Raw genomic sequence first — 10,312 nt, 5'->3', positions numbered from 1 at the left:
CTTAAAAATTCATGTGTTCAATAATGTTCATTTGTCTCCATTTTTCATACCTTAAGATTTCATTTTTTATTACAATTTGTTCACTTTGGGTTAAATTTAACTTTAAAAATTTCTACGATTTCAGAAACAAATTCTTATGGTAGAGCGCAGATTCATTGAGTCCCAGCGATAACAAGCATCAAGAAAAATGACCATAAATGATGTGGTCTCTGGGAGAATGGATCAGAGGCAGGGAACTTTACATCAACGTCAGGACGTCGGATGAGATTTACGTCATTATCTGAATTTAATTCGCATGATCACTAAAGATAAAATAAAAAATTTAACACCAACAACAACTACTCACCCACAGCACTCCTCCCCCGCCAATACCCCCAGCAACAAAACAAAACAATATGTCAAAATTATTACTTTATTTATATACAAAATAACAATACATAAACAAGAACTTTGATGCAAAAATAGCTCGCACTTTGTTATTTAGTAAGCAAATAATACAGACATAAAATGAGGTAGTGAACAGTAAATGTTTCTATGAAACTAAATAAAATAAACTATGATTGGAAGTTAACGGCACAAAACGGTCTGAACATGCAAAAAAGCATATATTAAATACGATCAATACATCCTGAGAAAACTCCACAGATCATTTTGAAGCAATCAATACTTGTAGAACTAAAATGTTCACGTCCGATGCTATCCTCTATTTCTACTTATAGCCCAAATATAATTGAACCAGACTACCTTAAAATAAACTGAAACAAGCAACAACTTGGTTTTAAAATTGGGTGAAATTCTGTTCCACACCAAACTTTTCCAATAACGCTGTGAATAAAGCACTGAATGGTTTGATAATTATCACTGGAGCATGAAACAAAGTAGCAAAATAACATGTTGCTAGACACAACTTTATCTGATGTTTGGCAATGTAATATTCAAATATTATTGTCATTTTCATGCTGAAAATCGTCCCCATTTTAATCTTAAATGGATGAGGCAACATTTTTTTTCTTGAAGATTCCATTTTTAGTTACAGATTAGTAAGTAATCAAATATCAGCTTTTCTTGCGTAGCTACATGAAAGAAAGAATTGTTATAATCTTTATATCACTGCATAAAAATCATCAAATTGGCTTAACTGGATAAACTGGAGATTTAAACAATGTCAACAGATGTTTAAATTCATCTGTTTGTTTATTAACAGAGTATAGTTTTAAGAAAAATTAAAATTAAGGTGATTGGGCTTTGTGTCAAAGACATTGAAAAATTAAGGCAACTTTTGGAACCAGCCCAAAATTCCTTAGTTTTAATGATTACCTAGTAAATACTTCATTTTTACATTTATTTTGAAGGGTGTCTTTTCCTTACTTTTTCGTGCATTTCTTCTTGTTTACATTTGTATTATTTTACTTTCAATTGACAGTATATAGCCATTATTACAACGAGGTGCCGTTAAAAGCTAAAACAAAAAATAAATTAATTTTAGTATTTCAAGAGTTCAGACAATTATTTCGATAATAATAAAAAAAATGAGGGGATATAAAAAAAATCCAGTTAACATACTCATTTTCTGAGTTTCGTTTTTATCAACAATAAATTTCAATAATAAAAGAGATAAATATTCCTCAAACATTTATAATATTTTACGACTCCGAATCCTAATCAATGTTTATGTTAGAATACGAATAATCTGATTAAAATTAGATCTTCACTGTCCTACGTGAAGATCTGAAAGCGACCGTTTAGGGGTCATGTGCTGATGACCTTTGTATAGCTAATGAAAATGCAGCTTTCCAAATCTGAAAGTGAATCAAATCGTTCGGCACACATGGATCCTCTGCTCTTCAACAACACTGCTCAGTCTCCAAAACGTAAACATATAAGACTTTATCTGATTGGCTGATAAAATTATTGATTATATTAATGACATAGGTCACCAGAACATGCCCCCTAACCGGTTGCTGTCAGATCTTCACGTAGGACAGTGCAGATCTGATGTTAATCAGACTGGAGTCCTGTTGCCTGACTGATGCTAGCTTGTACCTAAGAGAGTGAATCGCTTGGTGATCTGGAGATAAAACACCCGACATGCACTTGTACCTACTTAGTTTCAGGTTGAATGGTTCTAAGAAATATGATGTTATGGATGTTTTCAAAAAGCAAATAATAAGCAAGAGAAATAAAAACAAATGTGTATGAAAAATAGCACTGTAACATGTAAACAATCTTGTGTAAAGGTATCATGGGTAAACATATTGAAAACGCTAATGAACACCTGAAAGGAAAACAAACACCGTTAATCAGTCTTTTTGGAACATATTACATCTTTGGCTGAGGATTGTAGTTGTTCGACACTTGATGGTAGATCCTTGAGAGATTTCGAATAATCATAATGAACCTACATAAGCACTTCTCACATTGTAACTAAATCAATGGACAAATTTCGAGAATCAGAACGCCAGTGTAGAGATTCCTTAAGCATCTTCCTGAGAATACAGAATAGTATGAGCACAGTCACACCGATTCACCTTCTAATTTACACACATATGCACCACATTTGCCTCGTGAAGTATATCCAGGTCTAGAAATGTCACATGGTATCTTACAATCTATTGTACAACATATAATGTAACTTAGCAGTTTCGTTTTTGAGAATTGCCACTTGTGCCCTTAGTTTCAAGTTCTCTTGTTCAAGAAAGGCGGCCCTCATTGCAATTTCCTCTTCCTTTTGTCTTCGCGTGTCTCTTGATCGTTTGGCCGCCTCATTGTTCTTTCTCCTTCTCTCCCAATAAGCGTCATCCTTTCTGTCCTCCGCTATAGGTTTTGTCTTTTTCGACGAAAGTGATTCAGCCTCTTGTGACACTACGGACCGGTTCTCCGCTCGCCGTTTTCTCTGCAGTAAGTGTGAAGTCAATGGTGTGAGGGGGAATGTGGGAAAAGAGGAGCTAGCACCGTCAAACAGACCGATCCCTGTGTTCATGGTGCTGGCCGCCGTAGATAGGGTCGAGGGGGCGACCAACATAGGCGAGGAAGACGAAAACATGGAGAACGTGTCCATGGGGTACATTTTAAATGGTTTAGAAGATCCACCATGTCTGGGGGATAACGAACTGGAATCGTCCACATTCTCACCTGAACTAGAAGAATCAAAGCTAGATGTTGGTATAGCAACAGATGCTGGTTTGATGTGGGAGGAACTTCCCCCGTATTCGCCGTCTGAGCTTGAGGACATGGAATTTGACCTATGCATCCCCATGCTCGGGCTCGTGGTTGGGTTATCGGGCTTTACTGTGTGAGGAGAAATTTCCGCCAGGGGTTTGGACGAAAGATCCAAAGCCGCATCAGCCATGCCTGAAAAAGAATTTATTAGCGTAAGGATCATGTTTGTTGTAACATAAGCTCGATATATTTGGAATTAATACATAAGGTACATGTTTTGTTAACAATAAATTAGGCCACAATAGATAGTTAAGATAAATTTTGTTAGTAGGTATATATATATATATATATATATATATATATATATATATATATATATATATATATATATATATATATATATATATATAGGTACACAAAATTTGACGTGTTCTACCCCTCGAACTTCATGACAACTTCTAGACGTACAATTTTTAGAAACATCTGTTAGAATTTTAAATTTGATTTGTATCAATAATTTATTAAAAGAAAATGTGTGTGCACTGACAAAGCTTAAATAAGATCATCACGTACAAAGTTTCATCTTGGCTTTCATCTTATGTGGTCAGCAAGAAAACAACGGGAAAAAAATCATTTTGCTCCCTTTTCTCTGTCTCCATTTTGCTTTTTACTATATTTATCGCTGATATTAACACAGGTAGAGACAATATCTTTGAAGTCTAACTGTTTAATCAGTCAAGCTTGTCTTCCATATGATAAATTCCATATGATAATTTGCAATGCAAAAGCTCATGAATATTACTTGGTCATTTTTATTACCCACATGTGTTTTTGCGTTCCCTGTTACATCATGGCACATATTAAATAATACATGACAAAAGTCGGTATTTTTGTGGTCCTTGTTACATCATTGCACATATTAAATTATACATGGGGGCAAAAGTCGGTGTGTCTACGGATCTTGTTACATCATGACATTAAATAATACGTGACAAAAGTCATCATATATTACGGCACTGGTACAACATATCAAATACCACTTTGCAAAAGGCAACGTGTATCACGGTATTTTTTCAGTCTGACATGGAAATATATTCGTTAAATTTGAAAAGCGTTAACGTAAGGAAAACTTTTGTAATCTGCGTTTTAAAAAAATCAAATATCAATTTAATTATGGAAACGCTTGCGTTTGACACGAATAAATATCTTTTTGGAGAAAATTAGCTTCTACAAAGATCTGAGTATCCACTGTTTCCAGACATGGCGAGTCTTTGCTTTTGTTAACTTAGGCTGAAGATCCAATGTAAACACAAAAAATCTTGTTACATAACTACATGCTAGAAAAGAACAATAACGTACATACAGGAATGTCGTGATAAGTAAGTACCGTATTTTCACGACTATACGAGGCTAGTGTCTTTGCATGAAGAAGAATATTATTGTTATGCATGCAGACAACAAAAGAAAGACAAAAAACTGTATACCTCTTTTCTTGCAGGATGATTCCATGTCATTTCTATTTATTTTTTCCATAAACCCGATGAGTCATTATACCTATGTGTCTAGTACTCGTCGTCTCCATGATAAAACCACTGCCTAGGTAGCGTTATTTAACGATAGCATTTCCCAAAATAAATTTGATGAAGAAAAAAAACTCGTAGTTGATGTCCACAAACATCTCTCGACAACACATATTTGAGTAACGGATTCTCAACTGTCTGTAGAAAACAAAAATTGCTGCTCTTAACTTTCTTCGTTTTTAAAAAACGATTCTAAGACTGCTCCACTTAGACTTAAAAGATAGGTAAAGAATGTCCAAGTCACCAGCTATTAAGGTATGATACACCACTCCACGTGGACCAAGCGTGATCCACGCTGACTGCTCATTCGCTAGCTTGTCGAACGGTCAGTTAATGAAGAAAAGATAATAAAAGTAAATGATAGCAGTTTTGTTTGTTTTGACAACACGTTTAACTGTTATATCATGACGAGGAAATAGGAGACCTGTGTCAAGTCCCAATGACACACCGAGGCAAACGACCAGAACTGGTCTCGGTGTGCACCGAACCCGTGCCCCCTGGATGACGAGTCCGATGCTCTACCAAATAAAATAAACTACGTTTCAAACTTTGTATTCCCTTAGTATTGCTACGCAGAAAGGTTATTGATACAATGCTGAAAGCATTTAATTCCTAGCATCCAAAAAGAAATTCTATGACTTTATTTTAATTTTTAAATTGGAAACAACTGATATAAGCAATAAATGACAGTTTTAAACAAAACGGGTGAAAGTTGGTGGAACGAAGTTTGGAATGTATCACCCATGTAGAAGTTACACACTAAAAACATTTGAGAAGCAGCTAATATGCTTTGGTTTGCACACTGACAAGTCCTGATCTAACTAGGTCTTGTGCCGTCCTGATCTAAGTAGGTCTTGTGCCGTCCTGATCTAACTCGGTCTTGTCCTGATCTAACTAGGTCTTGTACCGTCCTGATCTAACTGATCGAACTCGTTCTTGTGCCGTCCTGGTCTAACTCGGTCTTGTCCTGATCTAACTAGGTCTTGTGCCGTCCTGGTCTAACTAGGTCTTGTCCTGATCGAACTCGTTCTTGTGCCGTCCTGGTCTAATTCGGTCTTGTCCTGATCTAAATCAGTATTGTGCAGTCCTGATCTAACTCGGGCTTGTCCTAATCGAACTCGTTCTTGCGCCGTCCTGATCTAACTCGGTCTTGTGCCGTCCAGATCTAACTCGGTCTTGTGCCGTCCTGGTCTAACTCGGTCTTTGAAAATAATATTATGCTATTTATAGTGTTGGCAATAATGAACAAGGAACCACAAATGTTTTCAATACCATATGTACATTCTCTTGTCACTACTGCATAAGACAAAACTATTATAAAACTTTCATTTTCAAAATGCATCTGCCAGGGATTAGGTAATACAAATTAAAATATTATTTGTCAAGAACTAGCTTATGCAAATTAAACAAATAATTGTCGGAAATTGGGTTATACAAAGTAAAATAATCTAAAGCAAAAATGAAAGAATAAAAATAGAAATGTTTAGAAGACGACTTTACTATACCATTTTATCATCTTTCGATAATGTCCGAATTATATCATTTAATGAAAGGATAATCCCTTTGTACGTTTCTCAACTAGTATTTACAATAGTCGTTTACTCTCTCTCTCTCTCTCTCTCTTTCTCTCTCTCTCTCTCTCTCTCGTATTTTGTGATAGCCCAAGAATCACGAAATTACGTATAAGTTAGTGATAAAAATGAAAAGCAGAAAATTCCCACCTCATACCAAATTATTCAAGATAATTATCGATGAAATAAATGGTGGGAAGTCATTAATATGTCTGAGAACCTCGCCTTTTGCGCGTCCATTATAGTCTTCTCATTCTCCCAAACAAACAAAAATTAGAATAAAATAATAATGAAAATTCTAATGAACCATTGTCAAAAACTGCTAGTAAAAAAGACGACATGTTGTTACACTGTATGCTATCAGTATTAGAAGTACGCGTAGATGGTGAAGAGTGAATTTGAAAAATAGCATATCAGTGATGTCTCAGATAAATAAAATTAATAAATGTTGCTTAAATAAATAAATAAATAAATTTTTCCTACGCGGACACTAACGATATACAAATTAGTGTACACTGACCTGTAATTTTGTTCTTATTCAATGTGGTTCGGTTTTGCTGATACACAAAACCCGTTTCAAAACAAAAGTTTTCAACAAATGTTATAAAGCAAATATAGATAAGGGCATTGTGAAAAGGGATCTTATAACTTAACATTTAGTAGTATCAGCTATAAAAAAGCATATTACAAACATCAACTGTGTAATGTATAATGTATGTTCATCACAAAGTATACATTTTAATTTTAAAGGTAATTGTTAATATTTTAGTTTCGATTCTATTATAGAATTTCAGTTTAATTGACTTTAATGATTTCTAGAAGATAATTGATGTGCATAATCTACTAAATTCAACTGGATCGAACCACTGATAACCAAAAAGGGGGGCTGGTTATCTAAAAAGAGGTAGTGGGAGGACGGGGATATATGTTTAGAAAATATAGTTGCTAAAATTAAGAAATTTAAAACAGTGTATAGTAAATAACTACAACACTGGGATGGTAGTGAACAACGGACTCGTTCTAATTTTGGTGTAGAAGTTAAAAGCAATAGGTACCAAGAATTAAATTTTTTCGTCAGACATTTGATACATAACCACTGTGTTAATCTTTAATGAGAAATAAAACGGAAAATAAAAAGCATTTTTTCAGAAGCTTTGACGCAAAACGTCATTATTACGTAACAAGTGACAAAACGTAACGTTGAGAGTAAGCCTACCTTCTGTTTCCGGTGAACTGTCTGGCGTTAAAAATCTCTTTCTGTATATTTTAGATAAAGACAATTTTATAGATTGTTTGTTCCTAGATTGTTTAGAACGGCTGGTCAGGAAGGTAATAGTTGAGAGTGGCGTCCAAATCCATGCGTGAATTACTATATCCAGAATGTACTATATACCGCTTGTACAGCTTGGTAGTGTACTACAACTGTTCCTCTAAACTCAACTGATATGTAAGTTATTCCATTAAGTCCAGTTGACCCTCCCACCGCCAAAAGCCAATCCAACTGACCAATGACCGTCGCTTATATGGTTGTTAGCACTGGCCTGAACTCCCAACGACCTTCTTGCACAATATATGCATAAAGACCTATGGATGTGACGTAGCTGGTCAGTTCTGTGATGGCCTTAGATGTAATCGAGTGGTAGCTAACCACGGGTTTTGAAACAGACTTAAATGTTCCAAGATTAATGCTACACAGCTTATTTAAGAAGACAGAAAGACAGAGGACTAGAAAGGATGAGAATTAGAATCTAAACGTACTATAAGAAACGACATACTGACTGGAAAGCGCGTGCTGACGATACGTGTGAGGTCACAGTGACCGAAGCTACAAGCCGAATACGACTGATACAATCAGTGTTCTTATTTTGTAGCTCGATGATACTACGATAACCTCGAATAATCATTGCTCCTGGACACAAAGTGACCACTGAGTGGCCAATAAACTAGTAGTGGCATATCTATGACCATCCGATGAAAATTTCAGCTACACTTTCGCGCAAGTTAATTACATGCATGTGAATGTGAATGCTGGTGCAATATGGCGCTAACGTAGCTCCATACAGCTCAGGAGTGTCCCTGAACAGGGGAATTTTTAAATTGTTGCCTCGTTTTCATTTTGTACTAGTTCGAAAAGAGCATTAATTAGGAATAAACACAATCGTTGTAATGAATTCAATGTTAAAATTGTATTATATTAAACAGCATTAACCGCATTTGTATATATTGAATATGTAATTATCTTCAGATCCTTTGATTATTTCAATAACGAAATATTTCTTGAAAATAAAAATGACATTCCTTCTACCAGGCTGTAAATGTTCATTTACGTTATCGTAATTTTATGAAGTAATAAAAAACAAATAAAGAATTTCATCTTTCATTAGTATGCAAAGGCAAATAGAAAAGAGAAAGTCACATGGTACGGCTAACCTCACTGAACCCGTGAGAATGGCATCTACCACCATATTTAGATGTATCAATATTTTTATTAAAAAATATAAGTAATTAAAACATCAAACGAAGAAATTCGTAATTAATTCATCTCCAATGTACAGCCTTTAAGAGATGAATTCAGAAGAGTAAAGCAGTTTCCTCTGATTCTCGGTATTCTAAGATTCCCGTTGATCTGTCATGCTTTGCACTGTTGGAATCAGCAAGGGGTAGTTAGGCAAATGATGTGAAATCAGTAATTAGGAAAACATATTGCCAAGATACATTAGAAGAGCTTATTGTTGATTTATTGGGTGATTGGTTTATAAACGTTCTCTTCTCAATGGATCGCTCAAAATAATGGCATAATCGCTGTGCTTCATATTTTTAATATGTTCAGCATAACAGTAAATTTTCTCAGATACATGTACATTCGTGCAACGTGAATGTGATATCTAGAAATAATAATCGTGGAGCAACACAAAATTCAAACAACATAAATGCCGCTTATTGAAGGGAAAATAAATAGTACAAATATTGCTTTCCAATTAATATCACGACATTAATATTAATAAATAATGTGCATTGAAGAACACGAAATTAATATATATTATTTAATTATTCATTAATAGAAATTATTCAACAACTTTAAGCTATTGGACAATGATTGATAAATAATATGTACCCAGTCTACTGTTTGGCTGTCTCGTGAACATCGTGATGGTAGAAGTTTTGGTTTCGCTTCCTTGTGTGAGCAGGTTAGACAACAGTCCCATCCCCATTTTTCCGTTCATCAATCGGATGTCGTTCTGAATTATGTCCCATACGTATGTAGAAGCCATTAGAAGTCATTGTTACATGTGCGTGATATGCTAATTATGTCCAATACTGATTTAGATGTACTCAGAAGTCATCCATGTGTATTATATGCTATTTTTTTCCGAGTGGTGGCTATTCCGTGGCGTGACTCATACGCTAGATCAACATGATTTCCCTAATGTTTGAGGTAATATTACACGTTGTCCACTCCAGCCATTCTGGCCTTTTCTGGATACAACAGCGATAGAGCTGTAATAATAAGTGGCCAGAGTAACATCGTACTGAACTAGAAAACACGCCTGCACGGTGGGCATCAGTATGATTGGCCGTTAGTAGTGGAAAATTTAACTCTACCTTTAAATAGTAACGCCCTTTCAAATTATATTTTCCTATATATCCTAAAATGAAAGTAACGCTTTTATTCTGAAATAGATCATAAAAAAGGAGTAAGTGTCATATATAATATGTATATAATGTATGTATGTATGCATGCATGTATGTATGTGTGTGTGTGTGTGTGTGTGTGTGTGTGTGTGTGTTATTTATAGGTAAAACGTAAGCACGATAGGAGCCACTGTGGAACGGAATAAAGGGAATTCCTCTGATAGATGTCTGTAATTACAATAGTACGAGGATATACTCTTTAATAATAATGTTTCGAGGCGTCCGCACAGATGAAGAGCAAATTGGTACGTTAGATATATGTATATGCTTAACATAGTTGCTGCATACACAACACAGTTGAACACTTTT

General features: G+C 35.0%; 1 protein-coding gene across 2 annotated transcripts; it reads right to left on the bottom strand.

Moving 5' to 3' along the window:
- Positions 1-398: 398 nt before the first annotated feature.
- On the bottom strand, positions 399-9,853 carry LOC149804483 (uncharacterized). 2 transcript variants are annotated; one of them, XM_089940699.1, is made up of 2 exons: positions 9,426-9,853; positions 399-3,351 (listed from the first exon to the last, which is right to left on the bottom strand). In XM_089940699.1, exons 1-2 carry the CDS (start codon positions 9,580-9,582, stop codon positions 2,603-2,605), a joined length of 906 nt encoding a protein of 301 aa, XP_089796825.1. In that variant the 5' UTR covers positions 9,583-9,853; the 3' UTR covers positions 399-2,602. The 2 variants fall into 2 exon arrangements, with proteins under 2 accessions (XP_089796825.1, XP_089796826.1); XM_089940700.1 differs by lacking the exon at positions 9,426-9,853 and adding an exon at positions 4,644-5,107.
- Between the last annotated feature and the right edge of the window lie 459 nt (positions 9,854-10,312).

The sequence above is a fragment of the Sinohyriopsis cumingii genome, chromosome 2 (genome assembly GCF_028554795.1).
Source record: "Sinohyriopsis cumingii isolate HCF-2022 chromosome 2, ASM2855479v2, whole genome shotgun sequence".
In the NCBI taxonomy this organism is placed as follows: Eukaryota; Metazoa; Mollusca; class Bivalvia; order Unionida; family Unionidae; genus Sinohyriopsis; species Sinohyriopsis cumingii.
The sequence above is the reverse complement of the archived record's forward strand: the minus strand, read 5'-3'. Positions and strand labels throughout refer to the sequence as shown.

Excerpts from the sequence above, each read along its gene's own strand:
- LOC149804483 (XM_089940699.1), bottom strand. The coding sequence starts at position 9,582 with ATGGCTTCTACATACGTATGGGACATAATTCAGAACGACATCCGATTG. Across the intron at positions 3,352-9,425 it reads ACAGCCAAACAGTAGACTGG|GCATGGCTGATGCGGCTTTG; the intron begins GTACATATTATT and ends ATTCTTTTTCAG.